The 25,540-nt window shown below is 41.0% G+C and overlaps 1 protein-coding gene and 1 long non-coding RNA gene across 3 annotated transcripts in view; both read right to left on the bottom strand.

Annotated features, from left to right (window-relative positions):
* Positions 1–25,540, bottom strand: part of LOC5574653 — an 81,368-nt gene that overhangs the window by 5,381 nt on the left and 50,447 nt on the right. For both annotated transcript variants that reach the window (XM_021839005.1, XM_001661519.2), the window contains exons 3-4: positions 15,676–16,123; positions 14,781–15,395 (exon numbers count right to left, since the gene is read on the bottom strand). In XM_021839005.1, coding sequence (XP_021694697.1) covers positions 14,781–15,395; positions 15,676–16,123 — 1,063 coding nt within the window. The remainder of the gene's footprint in view (positions 1–14,780; positions 15,396–15,675; positions 16,124–25,540) is intronic.
* On the bottom strand, positions 212–4,203 carry LOC110674752. The gene is made up of 2 exons (XR_002499161.1): positions 3,203–4,203; positions 212–3,123 (listed from the first exon to the last, which is right to left on the bottom strand). It is a non-coding gene; the product is annotated as an uncharacterized LOC110674752 (long non-coding RNA).

Here is a 25,540-nt window from a genome sequence, read left to right as displayed (position 1 = left end):
AGCTCGATCGGTCTCAGAAAACTATTAAGCTGCTTCGAGGCCAAAATAAACGCTTGAAGGATCAAATCTCTAGTTTGAAAGACTTGTTTGATAAGCTCAAGTCGAAAAACTTCATTTCTGACTCAAGCAACACGATTCTGAAGGTACAAGGTAGACAAAGTAGCTCAATATTCGACAATCACTATTTTATTTTTCATTTTTCCCAGGATTATTCATCAAACGATACTCTTTTTAACGAATTGAAATCCCGAACGCATGGCCAACCGTACAGTGCTGAAATGCGAAGCTTTGCTACGACATTGCATTTTTATTCACCGAAAGCGTACAGATACGTGCGCCACATGTTCAACAAAACACTACCACACCAGCGAACTATAATCCGCTGGTATGAAAGTGTCAATGGAGAACCGGGAATAACAAGGGAAAGCTTGGAAGCTTTAAAGGTGAAAGCAAATGAGGCCAAACTCCAAGGAAAGTTGCTGCTAGGATGCCTTATGATGGACGAGATGGCCATCCGCCAGCAAGTAATTTGGAATGAGCAGACCAAAAAACTGGAGGGAGTGGCCTATTTGCATTCTACCCAAACAACCGAAAAAAATGCCAAGTCGTCAGCAGAGCAAATACCTGCAGCAAAGGAAGCACTTGTATTCATGGTCACTGGCGTTCAGGACCCATGGAAAATACCGATAGCTTATTTTTTGATCAAGGGACTAAACGCTATTGAAAAGAAGGACATAATCAACACCATACTTCAAAGCCTTCACGAAGCTGGTGTATATATTGTAGCCTTAACTTTTGATGGAACTTGCACAAATATTGCAGCTGCTAACGCTCTCGGATGTGATATCCGAGGCAGTGCGGACCCACTGGTAACTTGCTTCCCTCATCCAACATCCAATCATAGCGTACATGTGCTACTGGATACTGTACACATGCTCAAGCTCGTTAGGAACACCCTGCACAAACAGAAAGAACTAACTACTTTGAACGGCGTCGCAAAATGGCACTATATAGAGAAACTGAATGAGTACCAAACAGCACTAGGTTTAAAATTGGCACCTAAACTATGTGATAAGCATATTCATTTTGAAAATTCCAAAATGAAAGTCCTGTTAGCTGTTCAAGTTATCAGCAATAGTGTTGCTACTGCCCTTGAACAGCTAAGCGACTTTGAACCAGAATTTGCCGATTGTTCTGCGACTGTAGAATTTTTGAACCTTTTCAATGATCTTTTTGATGTTACTAACAGTATGGATGGAAACGCTACTGGTTTCAAAAAACCGCTATCAACCACAAATTTTGACTTGTACCATCATACGTTTGCTTATATCGAGAAATTCATCCGGAACATCAAGCTTAAGAATGGATCGAGTATCTTAGATTCACGCTGTAAAACTGGATTTTTAGGTTTTCTCGTTGCTATTGAAAGCTTCAAGAACTTATATAAGACGTATGTTGAAGAAATGGGGGCTGTTGATAACGTTTTTACCTATTGGTACAGTCAAGACCACTTGGAACACTTTTTCGGCGCCATCAGGGCCAAGAGCGGTTCAAACAATAACCCGAACGCTGCTCAATTTAGAGCAAGCTACAAGCGATTAATTGTCAATAACTCAGTAATGACACCAACAACAGGAAATTGCCAAGATTTTGAAAAAGTAAACTCGCTCACAGCTCAGAACACTGTAACAGATACCCCAAGCTACCAAGAACACCAAGATCATGCTGATAACTGGTACACCGAATATTTGCTCGATTATGATTTATTCGAGACGGATGTGGCGTTATGCATATCGATTCAAAAACATTCCGATGAAGTTAAACGAAAGTTATTACGCATTCTGAAATGCGTATCGTGTGCGAGTTCCATGATCAATGATGGAATTGGTATCACATCTGTATGTAAGGCAACAGAATACGAATTCAAGGTAATAATTATACCACAGACAAACAAAGGTAACACTTAAAAAGACGAAGAGAAAAAAATCGTGCACTTGGATGGAAATTTCGTCAGTGTTACGTCTGTTTGTCTGTGGTTATAGATCCATGTTTAAATACAAGAACAATTTGCAAATTAGTAAAAATATAAATATTTCATCGCTTTTATACTTACAGATGCTCATCGACGAAAAGACAAACGTAAATATTGAGAAATATTATGACTTCGTTTTTTCAAATTCATTATTACGAGTACAGTCACAATTGGAAAACATTTTCAATCATGTGCCCTGTAGTGAAAACCATAAATCGATCATTCTCAAAAATATCATTGAAATTTACCTCAATATAAGAATTAAATTATACAGCAAAAAAATGACATCATTTAAGCCAACAAACAGACAAAAGCTAACTAAACTTATACTTTTCGAAGGAAACTAACAAACATGATTGTATTGTATTGTATTGACATTGATGTATTATAATAATAAACATAAATATACATAATTGGTAGTTTTGTATACAATTTTGATGAAATTTACCACATGCATTGAATTTATATACTACATTTCGTTTCTTCAAACGTGGATCACGGTAGGATACAGTCAGGTTTCCTATTGAAAGCTATCACCACCCAAGTAACTATGCTGCTCAATCTACAATGTATGCATGAATACGGTGTATTTAAAACTAGCATTACTGTAAAAGCATAATTGAAGTTGATTTAAAGTGCGAAAGGAGCCATATTTAAATTATAATGTATAACATGAACTCGACATGTTTGGTACCATTTCCCAATTTACATCAACTTTAAGTGTGGTTATACAGTAATGCAAGCTTTATATAGTATTTATGCATATATTGAAGGTTACTTGAACATCCTTTGTGTTTCTCTATTTTTATTGATTATATGCATCAATTAGAGTTGATAATTAGATTGTGGCATCCAAAATTTAACTAGAAATGCTGATTTACTTTATTCTCCGTGAGTGGCAACGTTTTGTAGGAAACCTTCCTGTACCTTGAACAGATCGATGTGGCCGATGTGTCCTGTCTGTGGTAAACTTCTGTTGAACGTCCAACTTGAAAGTCGTGGGTGTATCAAGGTCGTGTGGGAGACAGAATTATGGCTGCTTGGCGAAGAATCCACACATGTGATTGACGTTGGGCATCAGAATGGCACCACTGTTAATTGAAAAAAAAGAGATAGCGTTTACATAATTTTAGGCATTATTAGAGGGTGCACTTAGTTTGCAATCTTTACCACGAAGAAGTAGTGATGTGTTTTCCATCCTTCATCCAAAAACGAGGATTACAGTGGCAATGTTTTTGATGGCCTCCGAAGGTGTAGTCGTTTCGGCACACATTTTGGTACTTGGGAAATGTTCACCATCTTCACCATACAATGCTTAGAAGGCTGGCTCCAGGGGCACGTTCTCCGCAAATTGGAAAGCAGTTCCATATTTTTCTCCAGCGTTTCAACTCCATTTCCCTCTAGACATGTAATGCAAACCTTCTCTTATGGTTGGAAAATACGCCCCGAAATGTATTGCTTGGTTTGCTATTATATACCTCCTCCCGCTCCTCCCAGCAACAATAACGAAGCGGGAATATGTTCCGTACGGGACAGTCCGGGTTGCAATGATCCTGATGGATCAGATCCACACGGATCTCCTCCTTTATGATCCTGGTCAGTGAGTGCGGAGGTAACTTGTCCAGGATCAGATCCATGTCACTTTTTTCACATTGGCACTGGCACTCGTAATCACAAAACGTTACATAACTTCTTCTGCAGTTTATTTATGCTTAATTACAAACCGAAAGCAAATTAAAATCTCGAAAATCTCCCAGACGATCGACTTCGTAGGAAATAAACGCGAACGGTGAAGATAAACGCTACCGTGCTATTTGTTTACACTTTGTACTGACATTGAAGCGTAACTCTCGAGAGTGTCCAATTTCATCAAATGTATTTTATAAAAGTAAAACGAAATGTAGTTTTTTGGATGGGAATTTAGTTAAATCAAAGCAAACAAATAAAAATGACGATTTACATGTAAGAGGTGACTAACGAATGTAATTTTTGCCATTTTACAATCAAATATGTTAAAATTGATATTAACAATAAGTTTTACAGATAGCCTTTTCTCGTTTGTTAGGCTTCTTTCCGAACTAAGGATGGATACTCAAAATGAGGAGGCCATCTTGGATACCCTCATATGTTGGAACCTGTCAGTTCAATAGGGTTGATATAGGGATGTCAGTTACGTGGTTTTTTTGTGTATGCTGATAATTTTTTTTTTTTTTTTTTTTTTTTTTTCAAGACGGGGTTGGTGGTCTGATGGCTACCGCTTCTGCTTCATATGCAGAAGGTCCTGGGTTCAATCCCAGGCCCGTCCCTTTCCTCGTACTTTGTAGTTGTATATCTCTCACTTGCTTCTATCTTCCATTCTAAATATATCACACTCAAAAAACTATTCGTTCATAGCAAAACGCTAGAACCAGAGACGGACAAGAAACCGTTTCCCTAACGCTTCCTACTTCCACGCGCACGCCTTTCTTACGCCTGATACATAGGCAGTCTGCTAACCACAAAAGCAAACCTCTCTGCCATGCCTTTCCCCCAATCCATACACTCCCGCATGAACTGACGTGGATGCAGTGGAATATACGGTCTACGTGGGAGTCAGTTCAATGCATCATCAATTCCTCCCCCTTCCCCTCATTGGTCTGCATTCTGACGTGGCAGGTGCCATTGTTGCCTAAAAAAAAAAAAATAGAAGATCACCAGCACTTATACACTGAGGATGCCTGTTAGTCCCAAGCAGTCATTCAGTTGGTTCCTTGTGTAAGTGCAGCTGATCTGGCGATACTGGAGTGCATCCACGGGCGGCCAATCAAGCTCAAGCTCAAGCTCAAGCTCAAGCTCAAGCTCAAGCTGATAAAAATTTGTTTTTTTCTTGTAAAGACCCCTACAGGAACAGAAAAAAATTCTGGCTACGCCATCGCATCATATAGATAAAACAACGAAAAAAGATAATATTTATGCTCTTTAATAGAAGATTTTAATTTTTTTTCTTAGTGATTCGATTATCCGGAGGATTCGATTATCCGGAGTGAAAAAAAAATTGATACTCCGGATAATCGAGTCCGACCTGTATTAAAATTTTAGTATTCCAGGATTATACTTAAACACATTGTTCGGTATACGCACTTGACACTTGTTCTGGATCGTCGAACACCTAAACTCGCGAGGTACTTTTGCGAACTACGTGACGGTTTATTTGAACTTAAAGAAAAATTTTCACAATGGTTCAACATGCAAACACGCGACGTAACGAACGGCCACTTAACGTGCGAAAGAAAGGTTTATTGCAGACTAAATTAATGTAGCTTACAGTTCGGTTCGCTGACTTGGTGCGATGTTTTTGAACACTCGATCGCTACCTGCGGTCGGCTCTATCATCGATCGTGAAGCGAACGATACGATATGGGATAGATTGATATACAGGTCGGACTCGATTATCCGGATTATATAGCGATTTAAGGTCCTAACATCATAAGCATTCATTGATCATAGGCATACTAGCAGCTCACCAACTATGCAATCATATAAGGTTAAACAAAGCTCCGCCGACAATTGTACACGATCTCGATAGCTATCAAACTGTTCAAAGAGTTTTATGTATTAATTCAATAGTAAATAAGTTACCTAGTAATCCATAGAAATTCACACAATTGTTATTAGTTAATTAATTTAGAGATAGTAATAAGTTCACTGAAAACGCTTTATACTTCATGGACACAACTGTTTCTCTCTCCACTTTTTGCTACTCACGGTTTGTGAGAGCGATACTGCCCATAACTGCATATTTGTAACATTCGACAAAAGTAGGCATTGAGTAAATGGGATACCAAGTTTGCATTTTATTGCAGTATGGGAGGGAACTGATATTTCAAAAAATCACTAAGAATTCAAAAGTGCTTATTTGAGGATGAAATTTTGTACAACTCATATCACTTATTGGGTGAATAGTCAGAAAAAAATTCTGATAGAAATTTCGTTGCCACTGCATTATGAGGCTCATGTATAATCTCAATGTGACTGTTATGCGGTTACAATTGCCAATGTGACAAAACAACTTGGTATTTTTTTCGAATTTTCTAGAACTATCTCGCAGATTTTAGTAAGTGGATCGAAATTATTTGTGATTTGATGACTCTCCCCGGTATTAACTCGAAATTGTCAAAAATGTCGAATGTGACTGTTATGCAGTTATGGGCAGGACCTAACTTGACCGTCTTTTGCTGTTCTGACCTTTTGGCCACCAGTTGCGCGGTAACTGGGGATCCACGATGATTACAACATCGCCGTTGGATTCGGCTTTGTATAGGTGAACCATTTCGTTCGTCTGGTGATTTCTGAAAGATATTCAGTTATCCAGCGCTTCCAGTACTGGTTTGTTAAGATCTGCGACGTGGTATAAGCTTTCTTCAGCGTTATTCCACTATCATCGTTGAGTGTGAGGGCCTTCGTGCCGTTAGATGAACCGAGTAAGAAGTGGTTCGGAGTGAGAGCCTGTTCGGATTCGTTGTTGATCGGCACATGAGTTAACGGGCGAGAATTTATAGTATTCTCGACCTCGATTAGAAAGTTCTTGAGCTCTTCATCTCTTAGGGTGCGGGACGGGTTCATCGACATCAGATTGCTCTTAACCGTACGAATCAGCATTTCCCAACTTCCCCCTATATGCGGGACTGCAGGCGGATCCCAGACAACTAGAATGCACGTATAATGAAATCATCTTTTGCGTTATGCGATGCTTGTATGTGCAATGTTTCACGTATAAGATGTCGTGAAAAGGCCTTATACGTACAAAAGTGGAGGCGATATACGTGCATATTTTATATGATGAAACATAGCATTCAATGCGAGTGTGTAGATTTTATTGCGAACTAATCTATACTCTTATGCGACTTAATTTATGATAACAAAATTTATTTGACAGCTGCTACGGATTGATCCGAATTACTTTGTACGAGTTTACGGAACGAAACGAAATGTACATATAAATTCGTAAAATAGCGTTTTATGTGAGGAAACTCATCGATGAAACGATTTCAACCACCATTTAGTGCGGATGTGATGCAATTTGTATGAGTAAGATTTTTTTCGTAAACTGTTATGCGACTTCTGGTTGTCTGGGATTAAACACCCATTCCGTTTCAGTGCTGACAAATTCCTCCATGATCTCCGGCTCGTTGATAGCTGTTTCTACATCGCACAGCTCACGACTCGCTCCGACGAAATTTGTGCCACAGTCGCTATACATTACTCTTGGTGTGCCACGGTGAGCGATGAAGTTCCGTAATGCCATGATACACGAAGCTGTGTTGAAGGTATGGACGGTTTCGACGTGGACTGCTCGAATCGTTAAGCACGTAGCAAGCATTCCCCAGCGCTTTTCAATTCTGCGTCCGACTAATACGTTTATGGGGCCGAAGTAATCAACTCCAACATGTATGAAGGGCCGTGAAAACGCTGCTAATCGTGCTGGCGGTAGATCGGCCATGATTGGTGGACGAGGAATAGCACGTTCGTTTTGGTATCTTTGGCATCGCCGTCTGATTTTTGCGTAGCATACACGAAACCGCGATATGCAACTCATTGATGATGGTTTCATGGTTGCGATGGTGGTATCTTTCGTGGTAATGTGCAACAATAAGGTGATTATGTGGTGGTCACGCTGCAGTATAATGGGATTTTTTGAGTCTTCGGTAGCATATTCATAGAGCCGCGTTCTGCCCCACATCCTGAGGATGCCTTGGGCATCCAGGAAGGGGTATAGCTGATACAGGGCGCTTCTCTTGGACAATGGTGTTGATGGTTCATTTGATACACTTTGTACTCTACGTAGAATAGAAATCTCTTCAGGAAATGAATCAGTTTGCGCTAGGTGCAGCAATTAAGCTTCAGCCGTTATAAGTTCATTACTGGTGAGTGAACCAACAGTGGATGGATGTAGACGTTAAAGAACCTTTCAACGCAGCTTGTGGCCATTTCGCCTCAGGGTGCCACAGGAAAGCAGGCCCTCTGAACCATCTGCTATCATCGACTCACTTGGTTGCGTCGTCTGCTACATTATGTTTGGTGGGTACCCAGCGCCAATCGTTGATTTCGGTTGTTTCGAGGATCCCGCTCACTCTAAAGGCCCCTGGCTGTATAGCCTATGGTCGGAGTTAATCCAACATATCACGTCCCGGGAGTTAGACCAAAATATACGCCTGGAGATTTGAACTGACAGAGAGTCGGAAATAGTCTTGGCCAATCTAGTAGCGACATCAGCTGCTTAAAGCTCAAGTTTTGGAATGGACGTGAATTTTAACGGAGCCAATCGCGTTTTAGCCGCAACAAGGGTGCATTCGACAACGCTAGCCTGAAGAAATCGTAGATATACAGCAGCAGAGAATCCATTTTCGCTCGCGTCGACAAATACATGCAATTGTGCATCACAGACAAGGTCGAGAGACGTGTGGATTCGAAAACACCTAGGAATACTCGTTTGCTCAACTTGAGGAAGAACTTGCAGCCATGGCTTCCATTTATCATACGATGCAGCTTGGATCGGATCGTCCCATTGGACTCCAGAGCGCCACACTTCCTGAAGCAGAAACTTTAGGAACATGAGGAAGTGGGCAATCAATCCTAAAGGGTTCGAACTCGAAGGATTTCTCTTTTCGTCGGACAACGCTGTCCATTCAAAAGTTCCTTGTCGTGTCGGTTCCACCCAACCTTGAAGCAGAAAGTGTCCGTGGAAGTGGACCACCACATTCCCAGTACTTTTTCAGTGGCTAATTCCGACGATAGAGCTAGATTCTTGTCTTGAGCACTTGTCCCGTTTAGCGCCTTTTAAACGTGGCTGGAGTTACTGATCCAGTTGCGTATCTCAAAACCACCGTTATCGTGTACCAATTTCACTTCATTCGCTAGTTGAATAGCCTCCTGTTCATTCTCCACACTCACTAGCATGTCATCCACATAATGCTTCTTGACTGATGACTTCTGTTGCTCTAGGCCTAGGGTATTCCTGGGAGTGGCGCTCTGCGTTAACGTTTTTAACATATCACATCACGAATGTTTGGATGTTCCCATTTTCGTCCTTCCAGAAGAAGCGTTGGCAATGCTGGTCGTCCTAGCGGATATTCACCTGGTGGAACATCTCTCGGATGTCCCCTGTTAGGCCAACACGATGCTCGCGGAACTGGAGAAGGATAGAGAACAAAGAACACAACTGGTCCGGACCCTTCAGGGATTTTGCGAAAGGAGTTCAGGGATTTTGCGAAAGCGGTCGCAGCAGCGTCCCAAACAATCCTTATCTTCCTGGGTTTATTTGGATTCGTAACCGGAAAGATCGGCAGATACCAAAAACGTGGCAACCTTTGGTTTAGCTCGTCATTGGTGAGCATACGGATGTAACGCTCCTCCAAATACTCAGCTATTTTCTCATTTAGTTTATTCGCCAACTGAGGATCTTTCGCCATACGCCTTACAAGGGAATAATGTCGGCGTAGAGCCATAGCACTATTTTCGGGAAGGCGCGCGTCGTCGTAGCGCCAGAGTAGTCCAGTTTGATATCGGCCATCCTTGAATCTCGTGAGAGTTTGTAAGAGAATCTCGGCGCGTTGGTCTTCGGAAGATAGAACCAATTTCACTGGCTGCATGACTCCGAGACTGTCCAAGCTGAAGTATTCTTTCATGGCGAGATGCAGAGCTTTATCCGACTTGTCATCACACTGTTGTACGTGGAATGTACATTGTACTACGTTGGGTACGCCATCCCCACAGCCTCCATACACAGTCCAACCCAATCGGGTCTTCGATGCAATTGGTTGATTTGCAAAACTAAACCAACACACGCGTGTTTTAAGCCTATTAATATATCAATTGGCACAACAATTGATAGGAATCGATCGGAAGCCCTCGAAGGTGTGGGTACAGTTAAGACAGTTCCTTCATATCGACTGTTTGATGCGGAAGAACTAATGCATTAACTGTCCTCACGTTGTTTAAGTTGAACGATTTGGCTTGATTGTGCAGTCCTTCTATCCAGGGTTGGGAAAACATCTGAAATTCATTCTACAGTAGCCAAACAAAGCCAATCGCAGTCAGCGAAGCCAGTGAAACTCACGCCTATCGCTGCTGTAGGCAAAGAGCCTTGAAAATTGCAAATTACCCGTTGGTAAGGGCAACCCAAAATTACTGATCATAATCATGCAACAGATAAGAAGGAGAGAAAAAGAGAATATAGGAACAGTGATTAGTAATGAGTTAATTATGTAGTTTTGTTAGAATTATAAACAATTAAACAGTAGCTTTTAAAATGAATTTGCAGCATAGCTGAGCCTTTCGGATCGTAAGACCAATGTATAAAAATAATTTGTTTCGAAATTGTCCGCGTGGTCTTCTAATGCCCCTATTAGATAAGAATCAGTCATAGACATACATACCGAATGCTCGCCATGACCATATGACCAACATTTGCATATGTATAGCCTTAGCTGATGTGGCTTTTCTAATAGGTAGTTCTTTCACTCATTGATTGTCTTCAAAACCTTGTCAAGTATAGAAAATTGATTTTATTTCATTTATTACTACATTGAAGCTACATTGTACTTATTAAGTATTAGGTATCAAGGCCAAAATTCCCAGTGAGTGAAGAATTTTATAGTACTAGAACACCATAGAAGATCGCTAAACATTACCTAATCATGGAACGGCTTTTTGCTCTATTATTTTAGGTAGATGCTATTGATCTCCCTTTGCTCCTATCCGCAACCCGGTGCACGCGCCCTGTTTGTTTTCGAAAACCTCGTAGAAGATTACAAACCGTCAATGGCATTCCCAATTACTACCCCACATTACACATTCAAGGGTCTGATTGTGCCCTAATCCACCCTCAGTTCGTAATCTTCTCGCCAGTTTGAAATTATATTTTCCCGAAGTGAAAGTAATTTTGATGAAAGATAGCCTAGTGCAGCCCAACTGCATAGTACAGTAGTTTAACCAGAATTTTTAGGTCAGAAGATAAAATCTAAATTTTGTAATAAAAAGGTTGCCATTGCTTTGAAATTCACCCAACATCTAATCAAAACTACTAACAACAGCGATCAATTATCAAAATTCATCGCTCCCTGGAAAATATAATCCCAAGCCCAGGGGTAAGGGCAACCCAAAATTACTGTAGAAAAATGTTCTATTTCCCACTGAATTTCCCGCATTTAGAGCCTTCAATGACACTAACAATTTAGAAAATTCATGCAACCAACATAGGCTACTTGATGAGATTCACTTTTTTGAACTACTGTACTGGGAAAGCCACGTGATTTTCGCGAAATTCAAGCTCACTACTATTACCATTCCCAGCACTGCTTCTATCTCTACGCTTACCATCCTGGAGTTTTCTTCGTTGCGCTCTTTCCCACCTTAGGCATAGCGGGCTGACCTCACCTTCCAGCTCCAACATCTTCGCCAGACTTGGATCGAGCAAGCTAAGTTCTGAACTTTCATCACGAATCACCTGACACGATCACTGTGTTGCCGAGGGTCCGCTTCAAATGGCCCTTCATTGACTTGACGGCGGCCTCCCAAAGCCTCCGAAGTTGGGGGACTTCGCCGAAATAAACTTGAAGCAAATGTTCTCCCCTCTGCAACTACCATCACGTACTCTTGACGGTTGAACAACTTCCGCAGCTCATCCAACTCACGCCGTGCGCTGACAAAATTTGTTGCGTTGTCGCACATGATGATTTCTGAGCGACCTCGACGGGAGACAAATCTTCTCAAAGCGGCGATGAAGGCTTGAGTCGTGAGGACTCCAACGACCTCCAGATGACGGCCTCCAGATGAACGACCTCCAGATGAACGGCCTTTACGACGAGACAAACGAAAACGGCGACGAAGCATTTGATAGGACCACCCTTGCGGTAGGGGTTCTGGATGTAGAACGAACCACAGCAGTCCACTCCTACGCGCAGAAACGGTGGAGCTGGACTGACACGTTCTGCTGGTAAGTCCGCCATGAGTTGCTCGTGCGCTTTCGGACGGACCCGAAAACATTTTACGCAGCTGTGGATGACCTTTCGAGCTAAGGAAAACTTTCTTGTTGCGCAAAGAACAGCAGCTGGTGTAATGCCTCTGCTTGTTCTTCATGCCTTAAGAATCCATATCTACGGTCGCCAGGATTTCTGCAGTTGTGGCCGAATCGCCGAATGAGGGACACAATTCGAACCAAATCTTGGAGTGACGATCGTAGACTGAAGACAGGACTGGGATTGAACACATGAGCTGGAACTGAGACCGGGGATCTCTCCTTGAGTAGCGAAGGATCCAAATCCTCCGGGTTGATGTTCTCGGCCATTAAGATTTGTCTAAGTGCAACCACGGTGGTCCTTGCCACCACATTTCGATTTGCTGAAAAATCAGGAGTCATTCCCCTTGACAAGACGTCTGCCGGATTCTCCAGTCCCGCAATATGATTCCAAATTCCTCCTCGAGTAATGTGTCGAATTTCGGACACTGTATTGGCGAACATGTTCCATCGTGATGGAGGAGCTGCAATCCAGCACTTAACGATTGTTGAGTCAATCCAAAAGTACGGTTGAGCAGTGATTTTGATGCTTTGAACGACCTTCTCGAACAAATATACTCCAGTAAGCGCAAACGACAGTTCTAGACGGGGTATGGAGGCTTGCTTTCGCTTCTTCTTCGATCTTCGATCTTCGAGCGGAGCTACTCGAGATTTCGCAGTCAATAGCGACGAGGAGACCGTGCCATCCAATGAGGTGCACCACAGGTAAATACAAGCACCATGAGCCTTCGTGGAAGCATCGCAGAACATGTGGAGCTCCACGGAAATTGTATCGCTCCCGAAAGCGATCCAACGAGGAACTTGAAGATGAGTGAGACTTTCCAAACTTCCTCGGAATTCTCTTCACCATTTCTGAAGCTCGTCGGGCAGAATATCATTCCAGGAACACTTCGATCTCCAAAGCTTCTGAAGGAATACCTTCGCTGAAACCAAACTAGGTCCAACTAGGCCTAGCGGATCGGAGAGCTTCGCAAAATCGGACAGGATGATTCTCTTGGTGAACTCAGTAGCAGGATTCTACTGAGGCGCAGTGAATCGGAATATGTCCGATCTGGGTTCCCATTTGATTCCAAGGGCTTTGACGGCGGGATTTGAAAGTTCAAAGTCCATAGACGAGCGTTCGTCTCGCAGATAGGGTGGGATTTGGGTCAGCAGTTCGCGAGAATTAGAGCTCTATTTCCTTTAATGTGAGTCCAGCAGTGCTCAGAACATGAACCAAGTCTTTCGAGAGCTGGGCTGCCTCCTCGATGCTGTCGACGCTCTTCAGCATATCGTCAACATAAAAATCGTAGATGATCGTATTTGTAGCGGCGGGAAAATTGGCTTTCTCATCCTCCGGAGGTACTCGTCGATGAACTCGCTGTACATCTTCTTCGAGACAGGATCGGCATTCAATCTTCGCTCTAGTGCCATGAAGCGAAGGGTGTCTCCTAGGCGATCAAGCATGAACTGTTTCTTGGGTAGCTGAACGACGAATCTGCCACTTGCGTCCCGCATCGTCGTTCTCTCGAAATATGTTTCACACGCTGACTCCTCCAACGACAACGTCCTGTTGGTGCGACACGATTCCAGCTCAAAGAACCGTGCCGATGCTTCTTCAATCTGCTCGGTTGCGCACGCGGATACGACTGGTGTAGATGTAGATTCATCCTGAACGCCTCCGGAAACAATCCAGCCCAGCAGAGTGTTCTGCAGAATCGGACCAGGCTCTCCTAATTTCATTTGACGCTCGGCGATCATCAACTCCAAGTACACTTCAGCCTCGATTATCAGGTCGACTGCTTCAGACTTGTGGAAGGTGGGATCGGCTAACACCAGCTCCTTCGGCATGTTCCAGGATCGAATATCGGTACCATCGCGGTAGAGAGCACAACAGTGTGTAGAACGTGTCGTTGTGATGCCAGAGGAGCAGTGTGTAGGGATGTCCTTTTGCACGATGACTTGAATGACTGTTTCATTGATTTTGAATAGTTTTCAGATTTTTCAGCAAAAATTTCGTGAGTGCTCTTCAAAGAATATTAGATTATGATTTCAATGACACCTTGTTTTAAAATTTTAGTCGATCGAATGCTGAGGAAATTAGCTATGTTTTGTTAGTGTGTTTTTTGAAAAACGTCACAACTTTAAGTGAAAATTTTCAAAAAATGTTTTTGGAAAAATACATACGAAGTAAGAATAACTCTTTGCTTTTCGAATATGGCTTAGAGAGTTTTAATTGTACGTGTAATCACAGAGATATGGACTGAACACTTGTGTATGGTTTTTAGGGGGTGAACCTAAACGTTTGCACGGGAGTTTAATTACAGTCAACTTTTGTTCGTTGCACTAAAGCTTTAGCCCACTAATCGGGCTGAGTTCTGAGATCTCAAATTCTCTATTATAAAAGAAATTCAGGGCTACCAACATTGACAAACTGCGGTTTATGTCAGAATGTGACATTTGGTGGCTATAGCCCACCTAACGGGAGCCCAATTGAAACGTAGTGCAACGAACGAAATTCTACTGTATAAATTAAATGAAAATATAGGCAAGCAAAGCGCTCAATACCTATTTTACAGTAAAGAATGTTATCTTTTGTCGTAAATAACCGATAACAATCTAATGGGTTTAATTACGTATAAAAAAAAGGGCGAAATGGGACAATTTTACAAATCTGCTTTTTCCACTGCATAACGATTTCCAGGATTCACTTACCGAATTGTTGCTTCCCGTACTGGAACCGTTGATTAGATTGAGACTCTCTATCCCGTTGATCATTTTGTTGACTGCAATCGTTTTGCTCTTCTTGCTCATATCACCCGCACTGGAGGCCTTCTTCCCGCCGAAGAACTTCTTCAGCCCCTTCTCGCTGTTGCTTTTTGCCGAAGCGATGCTTCCAACGCTGCCTCCGCTGACACCGCTCCCGGCCAGCCCATCCAGCGAGCCCCCGGACAGGAACAGCTGCTTCCGCCGGTCCTTCCCACAACCGAGATACTCGGCGTGCACATCGAGCGAACTGGTGTAGGCAATGTAGTGGCCAACGGACATCCGCGCGCCCACATGCGTTATCACACTGTACAACCGGTAGATGTGCGGCTTATCACAGTCCTGCTTTGGCAAACACGTATCACAGAAGCACCGCAGCACGAACGGCGTCGGAATGTAGCTGTTGATCTTCTCCATGTCCCCGTTGAAGCGCTTCAGCTGGAGAATTAGCTGCCGGGGGAGCACCTCGAACGAAATCGACCGGATGGCTTCCCGGTAGCCGCAGCATTCCTCGCACCGGTACTTGTTGTCCCCGCGGAAGTACTCTCGCGTGATGCAGGAGTTCTGTAACGGAAGGGGAAGGTCTCGATTATTCGGAGGTTTGCTACTAACGAAATTATCCCTTTTTTGTACCCCAATTTTGATGATTATCAGAAAAGTTTTAGAGCCAATACCCTCAAATTTAAAGAGATTTGGGGCAAATCTCTTTTGAAGATTCGGAGGTTTTTTTTTAGAGAGAATCTCTATCAGAGATTTAAAGCACGTTTTTTCAGAGATTCGTAGCAAAATTTTTCTCAAATTGGAAGGTATCTTTTTCATGGACGCAAAAGATGAACGAACATACCTGGTAGAACAGTTGTGGATTTTTGGCCGCATCGGACACCTCGTTGGACGCGATCGGAATCGCGATGTCGATCATGGTCTCCTTCTGCTCGGTGCACGTTTCGCACGCCAAACACTTGGTCTTGGCCACGGTGACGCCCTCGAAATCATCCCGGAAGAAATCCAACCCGAGCGCCTGCAGCCGGTCCCGCACCAAGCGTTCGTCCGCCACGGAAGACGTCTTGCCAAAGAGGGAGGTCAACGAGTCGGACGCATCTCCACCACCACCACCGGTGCCACCGACAGATCCTGCGGCCTTTGGCAGTGTGGTAGCTCCACTGCTTCCACCGCCTCCGTTGCTCGTCGACTTGGACGTTTTCACCGAATCCTTCCGCCAGCGGAAGGACCACGGTGTACTGCTTTTCGGCTGCGGTTCTAACGTTTCTATACACTCCGGCACTGCGGGGCACCTGTAAAATAAAGGGTATTAGACTTCTGCATGGTAGTTTGAACGATTTCTATAACATTCCCCAGAGAACCATTCCCCAGATTCCCACTCCCCAGAATGTAGTGTTCGCCATAAGTTGATTCCCCTGAATGCATCATTCCCCAGAATACTTCGTACATCTGAACGATAACATTGGTGTTCATTACATATAATCTGAGTTTCTCATCTCTACGGAGGGTGTAGCTCATTTGAGCGTCTGTTCTCCATGTCAGAGGCGGCTAATAATCGACTCTAAACAGTGCTGCGCACTATGGTCCTCTGACGAGCTGTAAATATCGTCAGTACAGGAAGCATACAATGTAAATTCGCACCGTAACAATCGGCATAGACCCAGGCATCGAAAACGGACTAACGGAAACTCGGATCATGGAACTGTAAGTCTCTCAATTTCTTGGGAAGTACCCGCATTCTTTCCGAAATATTGAGGGTCCGCATGCAGGAGGATTTCTGGATAGGGTCGACGGTACATACGTATAGTGATGGTTATACCATCTACCAGAGCTGCGGCAACAGACATGAGCTGGGCACAGCTTTTATCGTGATGGGCGAAATGCAGAGGCGCGTGATTGGGTGGTGGCCCATCGACAACAGAATGTGCAAGTTGAGGATCAAAGGCCGTTTCTTCAATATCAGCATAATCAACGTGCACAGCCCTCACCTAGCAAGTGACAATGACGATAAGGACGCTTTCTACGCGCAGCTGGAACGTGAATACGACGGCTGCCCAAGCCATGATTTCAAAATCGTCATCGGAGATCTCAACGCTCAAGTTGGCCAGGAGGAGGAATTTAGACCGATTATAGGGAAGGTCAGCGCTCACCAGCTTACGAACGAAAACGGCCTTAGACTGCGTGACTTCGCCGCCTCCAAAAACATGGCCATACGTAGTACCTACTTCCAGCACAGCCTCCCGTATCGGTACACCCGGAGATCACCCCAACAGACTGAATCGCAAATCGACCACGTTTTGATTGATGGAAGATACTTTTCGGACGCAAACGTCGATTCGGACCACTACCTAGTGACGGTTAAAGTGCGCCAACGACTCTCCGTTGTGAACAACATTCGGTACCGACGCCCGCCACGGTACAATCTGGATGGACTCAAGCTACCCGAAGTCGCAAATGATTGCGCGCAAAGCCTTAAAGCAGCGTTGCCGAAAGAGGGAGAGCTCACCGAAGCCCCTCTTGAGGACTGCTGGAGTAGTGTCAAACCAGCTATTAAGCAGCGCGGGCGATTATGCTGCAGCAAGGCACCCGTCAAAACGTGGAAAGATACAAACAGAAGCGAAAACCGCAAACCCATCTATTCCGGGGTAAAAAGCACCGCCTGGAGGAGTTGGAGTGCGAAGAGATGGAGCAGCTGTATCGTTTGCAAGAAACGCGTAAGTTCTACAAGAAATTCAATGCATCCCGCAAAGGCGGAGGGGCCAGGGGAAACATGGAGAAGAAATGACAATATAGTTAAAACTAGTTTTTAGTATCAACCATGCACTTATGATACTAAACACGTTAAATGCATATTGTTTGACAGGCAATAGCAATATGTGATTTGAAAACATCACATAGGGTCGATGTACCAATAGCCGCATAGCTAAAAACAAATATTCGTATAAAATCTAAAACTAAAGCCTGCGGGATTATTTTTAGATCATCTGAAAGCTTTTTATCTTGGCTTTGTGGAAAAATTATGAAACATAAGAAAACTCATGTTTTTGTATTTATTATCGCTTGTGCCACTATAGGAACACATGTGTCTATAATAGCACTATTCCTAATTTCTGTTCCTATAGTAGCACTAGCCTCACGGAATAGGCAAAACACAAATCAAAACCGTATTTTTACAAAACTTTTATATTTTTCCTTTGAAGTGTGGATCAAAAACGTTCGATTGATGTAAAAAAAGTTCGTAATTTATCAACTATTTTGTTTGATAACAAAATAGTTTCTCTTAGTAGTGCTACTATAGGAACAATAGGTTAACTATAGGTGCAAGGGAGCTAAAATTTTAAGCAAAACTATTTATTTTTTTTGATCATTTTTTGAACAAAATCGAGCTGTGTGTCAGTGGTACTTAGATAAATAGCTACTGATCTTCATGTTAAAAATTATTTTGTTACTGCCATACTGTTTCCTTTTTGCCCTTTCCCGATAGTAAAATTCATTGAAGCATGTTCTAGAATTAGCAGGACTGGCTTGATCCATTTGTAGTGGTATTGTCAATTAGAAAACCAAAGTCTCTTCATATTTTAAAACAAGCTGTGATATGTTGTGATCAATTATCTAGAACGAATCGTTGTTACTGGGAAATGTTTGTGTATGAAAGTTATGATGAAGTTTCTCAAAAAAAAATCTCAAATATAAACAATGGTGCAGCAAGCAAACTTTTGTGTCTATACATTTTTTGCGAACTTTTTAATGTTTCATATTAAAATTTATGAGTCATTCGATAAATTTGTCTCTGAAACGTCGGGAACAGATATGAACTGCTGTTAAGTAGACGACAGTGAAGCAGTTGCATTCAAATGTGACAGCAAAACTGTGAACATTGAAATCCCTTTACGTATAGTAATAGAGTGCCGGATTCATAGAAAAAAAAAACAACATCGAACCGTGTAAAGTCGTAGATGTCGCAATTATTTTTTTTTTTTTCAATGTTATATTGACAAAAATTTTCTGAAGTAATTAGATTGAAAAATATATAAGACCATGTTGCTATTTGTTTCTGTAGAAAAAACGTAAAACCTTGAAGATTGTTTTTAGACACGCTTTTATTTTTTCTACAATAACATAACCTTTTTTACTTATTTTTATTAATTTTTCTTACTCAACATGTTTTGGCGTCTTACGTAGGTTGTATGGATATTACATCATTTTTTTTCTTTTTGTCTTTGTTAACGAGATTTTTAACCTTGTGCTAGTTCATCTCGGGACCTTTACTTCTCTTCCAAATGAAGTCGCCACTACAATTTTTAAAGTCATAAGTTACTATCTCCGGGATGGGATTCGATCCCAGGTCTTCGGCGTGTGTTCTAACCGCTACACCAGGTCCGTCCCAACATCAATTCCGTTCAAAGATGTTTTTTCGTTTTAAATATATATGCATTCATTTAAAATTTCTGTAAATAGAAGACGTTGCGTTATATGTAAGAAAAATAAATAAATCTTGTTCCTAGATTAATGACGAAATATCGATGATGTACTGCTTTGTTATGTTTTTATTGCAAGTTTGAACTAATCTAAAAAGCCTAACTGCAATCAATTTTCTGTAAGTTACACTAACATTACATTTTTATGCATGTAAAATCACAAAACATTCTAAAATTTCTCTTGGCTCAGATTCCTTATTTTACCAAGTCCAACAGCCGTTTGTTAGGCGACATTTACTTACATCTATGTAAATCTACTGTATAGAAACTGATTGTTTTTCAAGCATGAGCTTATGTATTTTTCAGTAAATATATATTTCTCAGTCGTACATTTATATTTTAAGACCGCCCGGATTTATTTATTCGATTTTCAGTTGCCCAAAATTGAATATTACTAGAGAGAGTGGGGCAAAAGTTCGAGTGGGACAAGATTTTATTTTTAAGATTTCTAGCTCAAATCAAATCATAGTTCATAAATGCCATAGTAAGAGACTTTCACTACAAATATCATAAAAATCGATTAAGATTTGGAAAATTATATCTAGCTTTTATTGCATAAAAATAAAAAAATAAATTGATTTTTTTTGTAAGGGCTTTTTAAGGCATCATAAGGAAGCTTTGAGGTGTATTAGTTACTACATAATTGCTGGGAATCAATTTTTAGCCCATAGTGTGGCAAAAGTTCGAATCAGCGGGGAAAAATTCGACCCATTTAAGCTCGCAGAGAAATTTACAAATTACCTCAAATTCACATATTATCTTCAAGTTTAGCGAAATTTGCCTTATCATGCGAAAAAAGTCACAATATTTCACATTTTCACTTATTTTTGCGAAAAACTGTTAAGGCTTTGGACAGTTTTGTGATGAAAAATTAGTGTGTTTTTATCATAGTTTATCATTAGTTTATGGCTGGTAAAAAATATGTGTGTCGTAAAATTGTCGGCCAGCGAACTTTTGCCCCACCGGTGGTGCAAAAGTTCGTTTAGGACAATCAGCGAAATTATTGCAAATATGTTGAAGGTTCACTGTATGGTATTTATTTCTTTTCAAGTACTATTGTTTTTATGAAAATTTTGATCATATCACTAAGGATGGACTTTTGCCCTACCTCATTCTGATTAAATATTAATAAATCCATGAGAGCACAATATCTTCCATCCTGCTTTCTTCAAACAACTGTTATCGTACGAATTTGCTGACGACAGCTTTATTTGAATACAAAAAAACCTTCAATCTTTCAATGTAGTTTTTAACTCTAGTAAAAAAGGTATTATTCAATCCTATGTTCAAATTTAGGTTTCGAGAAGTTAAGAGAAATGAATCGTTCGCTACAGAAATGCTGAGCAACAATAGTCCATATTTTCAAACTAGCAAGCATTTTTTTCATGGGCTTGGGTTTTTTTGACTTGTCGGCATCAAGAGGTTTGAATTTCACATTGATCTTGAACCTTCATTGAACTGATACATATAAATCTTTATCTTGGTTTATAACTGCAAAAAATCTAGTTCAAATCATATTGGAGAGGTAAATCCTGATTATAGTCTACTTTTAAATCCTTGTATTCTATTCGAGATCTATAGGATTGGGTTGAATACGTCATCTTGGCAATATAAAGCGAAAAAATAGATTTATAGATAAAAGTAACATTTGGTATCTAAGAAAATTGATCAATCGGTTTTGGACGATTTTTGGGTTTTGATCTACCTCTGTATGAAAGTGCACTACTATAATCGGTTCACAAATATTATCGAAACAATCATTGTTAAGTTCAAGCATGGGAAAATTCACTCACTCACCCGAACGCTACCGATAAAATATCTGCAAAGTATCTGCTGCCACCGAATGTTCAATGACTGCCGAACGCTACTAGGGTGAGCGAAATCCCGACGAATCGTAAACGATTGAGATAAACCGAAAATGAAAAGATATACGGAGCGGAGAGAGCACCTATCCTCTCTTGAGTTGGAGACACGAAAGAACGCGTTCGCCATTCGATCACTGAAAGCTTCTTGCGAAATGTACAGATTTTGCGTTCACTGAAACATTTCGCCTTGTGTATTACCAGTCAGTGAACGCTCTTCAGCTCTCAAATACGAATGCCACTCGTGCGGAATCGGAATGTAAAGAATCATTCGCTGCAGCAATCGGATGCCTTCGGCACAAGGAGTCGGTAGTGAATCATTCTGTTGTCGTTTTTGTCTAACTTATCGCTCGGCGAACAAGAAGAAAGCGCATTAGAAATTGAAACACTCAGCTTGGTCGGTGAAACGGCAATCTCATTCTTGAACGCTTGTGGATGTGAGCGAGAGAATCAATATTCGCAATATTCGAGTGAATGTTTCCCATGCTTGGTTAAGTTAAATCCTTTACGCCTTTTATCTCTCATGAGAAGGAACCGTGGCACAGTATTTCGATCGGCCGAAATCGTGAACTTTATTCTGTAGCACCTTTAAACGTAATTTTTTCGGAATGGTGTCTTCGGACGAAAATTTTCTAAAAATATAGCGCATATATTGACGGTAAATGTTAGTTCGCAACTTTGCCACGGGCGGCGCTGCGAAAATATTTTTTTGGAAATGACGATCTTTAAATATGATGTCTTCGGCAAAGTTGTAGATAATTCAAATACAAACAACTTTGCCAAAGACACCTAGTGTGTATTCAGCCGCATTTCCAAAATACGGGAGTATTTTATGAACAACCCCCTAAAACTAGTTTTTCTTCGATATTTTGAAAATACGAAGTTTCCGATAGCAACAATGTTCTACAAAATTATGTAAACAGTCAAAATGAATCATTCTCTAGAAGACACTAGTCTTCTAAAGATCAAGGAATAGCAGTTATAACCGTTTAAGTGCAAAAATCAGTCATTTTTGGGGTCCGTGTATTTATTCGGGTGGGAGCTGGTGGCCGATGAAACCTAGTAGGATTCAAAATACATCATTAGTAGTTGTAAATGTCGATAGTGTCATTAGTATCCACGAGTATCCCTTTTACTTAGAGGAAGTTTCATCAATGACTCTTATTACCCTGTAGCAGGCTTGGGAACTGTGACCACTATTTACCACAGTTCATCGATTCTGCCAGTCAACCAAAACACAAAGCCGCAGCAGCATCAATACCATCAGGTGTTTCGCTGCCAACGGTTCACACACTGCTTGACTGTTTTTGTCTCTCCTCTATGACCGTTTTCGGGCAGCCATCTCGAGGTGAATGATTGGAAAAAATGTTAAATAATTCAATCGCTAATATTTCGCTTGTGTTTTAAACTAATTGAAATCTATTAGCGCTAATAGCAAAAGCACAATCATTCCGTTGCGATACATATAAACAAATTCAATTTAATGCTGCCTTTATCGAGCAAAAATGCAAAACCCCGAAAACCGCAAAACTCGCGTCACCACTGTGCTTGAGTCATTTCGCATTCGGGTTTGAAAAACTTTGGGATGAAGAAGATTACAGTTTTGAAGAGCCGTGACATTTTTTTGTTTTGAACTGTCATGGTTTGCTTTGGATTTTGATGGTCGTGTAGAAAAATGTGAATGTCGAGGTGGTAAATGTTTGCTACAGTACATTTCCCATCCCTGCCCTGTAGTACTTAGTTATATGATGGGTAGAGGGCTATGTGGCTCCATACTTTTTCTTTTTTTCTTCTTGACACATTCTTCATCATTACGCACAACCAATAAGTTCCAAACACATTTTTGAAGAAAGTTCTCAATCTCCTGAAAAGACGCTTTACGAAATGACTCGCCCTACAACTATTTTTCATTTGAGATTTTTGCGTTTTTTCGTACATCCCAAGTAACCAGATAACACTTTAATTCGCTCTGCGTATTAACATTATACAGCTGACACGTTAAATTGGTCGAATAATAGCACTAAAAGACCAACAAGATAAACTAGCAGGCTAGTGTTTACTACATGACACGTGCAAGAACGATACAGTGAGTAGCAAATTAAGTGATTATCAAATTCAAAACCAAAATCAGGCAAGTGCCTTAATATCAGATCATTTTGTTAATGAGTGTTGCAACCATATAACTGCGTTAACATTTAAACACTGATTTGATTCACAGGATAGTGATTCAATGATTTATTCTTTTCTCGACAGAATATTTCACCAAATTTGCATAGCTTGCACTTACTATAGTGTCTATGTACGAAAAATAGCTAAAACTGCAAGCGAAAAATAGTTGTATGACGAGTCATTTTGTAAAGACAAATTGAAAACTTTCTTCATAAAAGTGTTTGGAACCTATTGAGTGTGTGTATAAAGATGAAGAATGTGTCAAGGAGAAGAAAAAGAAGAAGTTTGGAGTCACATAGCCCTCTACCCATCACATAACTAAGTACTTCAGGGTAATAAGAGTCATTGATGAAACTTCCTCTAAGTAAAAGGGATACTCGTGGATACTAATGACACTATCGACATTAACAACTACTAATGATGTATTTTTAACCCTACTTGGTTTCATCTGCCACCAGCTGCCACCCGAATAAATACACGGACCCCAAAAATAACTGATTTTTGCACTTAAACGGTTATAACTGCTATTCCTTGATCTTTAGAAGACTAGTGTCTTCTAGAGAATGATTCATTTTGAATGTTTACATAATTTTGTAGAACATTGTTGCTACCGGAAACTTCGTATTTTCAAAATATCGAAGAAAAACTAGTTTTAGGGGGTTGTTCATAAAATACTCCCGTATTTTGGAAATGCGGCTGAATACACACTAGGTGTCTTTGGCAAAGTTGTTTGTATTTGAATTATCTACAACTTTGCCGAAGACATCATATTTAAAGATCGTCATTTCCAAAAAAATATTTTCGCAGCGCCGCCCGTGGCAAAGTTGCGAACTAACATTTACCGTCAATATATGCGCTATATTTTTAGAAAATTTTCGTCCGAAGACACCATTCCGAAAAAATCACGTTTAAAGGTGCTACAGAATTAAGTTCACGATTTCGGCTGATCGAAATACTGTGCGTGGCCCCCCTCAAGTCTGTTGGCTATTTACGCCCATGGCCGCGAGCCGAAATGTGCCGGGATAAGGCTGGAGGTATCTTGACGGACGAACGCGAGGTGATTGAAAGGTGGAAGCAGCAATACGACGAACACCTAAATGGCGCAGAAGAGAAAGACCAAGACAGCAGAAGGAATGGCTTCATCAGTACACGGCGGATGAGGGAGACGTCCCAACTCCCAGAATAGGTAAAGTTAAGGATGCTATCATACAGCTCAAGAACAACAAAGCAACTGAAAAAGATGGTATTAGAGCGGAACTTATTAAAATGGGCCCGGACAGGTTGGCCACTTGTCTGCACCGATTGATAGCCAGGATCTGGGATACAGAACAGCTACCGGAGAAGTGAAAGGAGGGAATAGTACAGGGGATAGGCAAAATGATTTAGATAGGCAAAATTTTGCCCAAATTCAAATGCTCATAATTTTTTGAAAAATGGATGAAATTGGATGCATCTGGAAGCATTCGATGGCAAAATTGGTTTAGTTTCAGGGATTTGATTAGCCATGCATATTGGCCACCGGACACCGGAGTGGTTCCGGATTTTCCTAGGTCATGTCCAAAACACCTTTTTTATGTCGCTTGTAATTTTGTGCGGTGTGACGTTCTATGGATGCTAACATTTTTCCAGAGGCGTCGCGTGACCTAATAACCAACCTGTGCACTTCTAAAAATTGACAAAAAAAATCGTTTTAGTACAAAATACGACTTCAACGGGCATTTCATCACATATCATAGCAATTCATTTTTCTAATTCATCAAACAAGCTGTTCTACATTAGTGTAATATTACCAGAGTGCAATGAAATACTGCAAGATAGGATTATCCTTGATTCAATTAAATTATATCAAAGGAAAGAATATATTGACCATGGTGTACAGCACGAATATATCATATTTAAATGAACAACTTAACGATTAAATTTATCTGAGCTTGTTTGACTACCATCAAATTAGAGAATTATTAAAGCTTGTAATATATAAACAGGTACAATTATATTGTAATATATATAATATATACATTTAAATTGAATTCCATTTCCAAATGACTGTCATTTCAACTCTGACAATTTGATGACATATTTCAGCGAATTTTAAGCAAATCGCCATACAAAAACCGGCAGTTCAGAATATGAGTCTGAATTGAATTTGAATCAAAACTGTATTTAACCAATATCGTACAAAAAAAACTGCAGCGCGAGT

This window comes from Aedes aegypti, chromosome 1, assembly GCF_002204515.2.
Source record: "Aedes aegypti strain LVP_AGWG chromosome 1, AaegL5.0 Primary Assembly, whole genome shotgun sequence".
Taxonomy (NCBI): Eukaryota; Metazoa; Arthropoda; class Insecta; order Diptera; family Culicidae; genus Aedes; species Aedes aegypti.
Note: the sequence above shows the minus strand (reverse complement) of the source record. Positions and strands in the feature narration are given on the sequence as shown.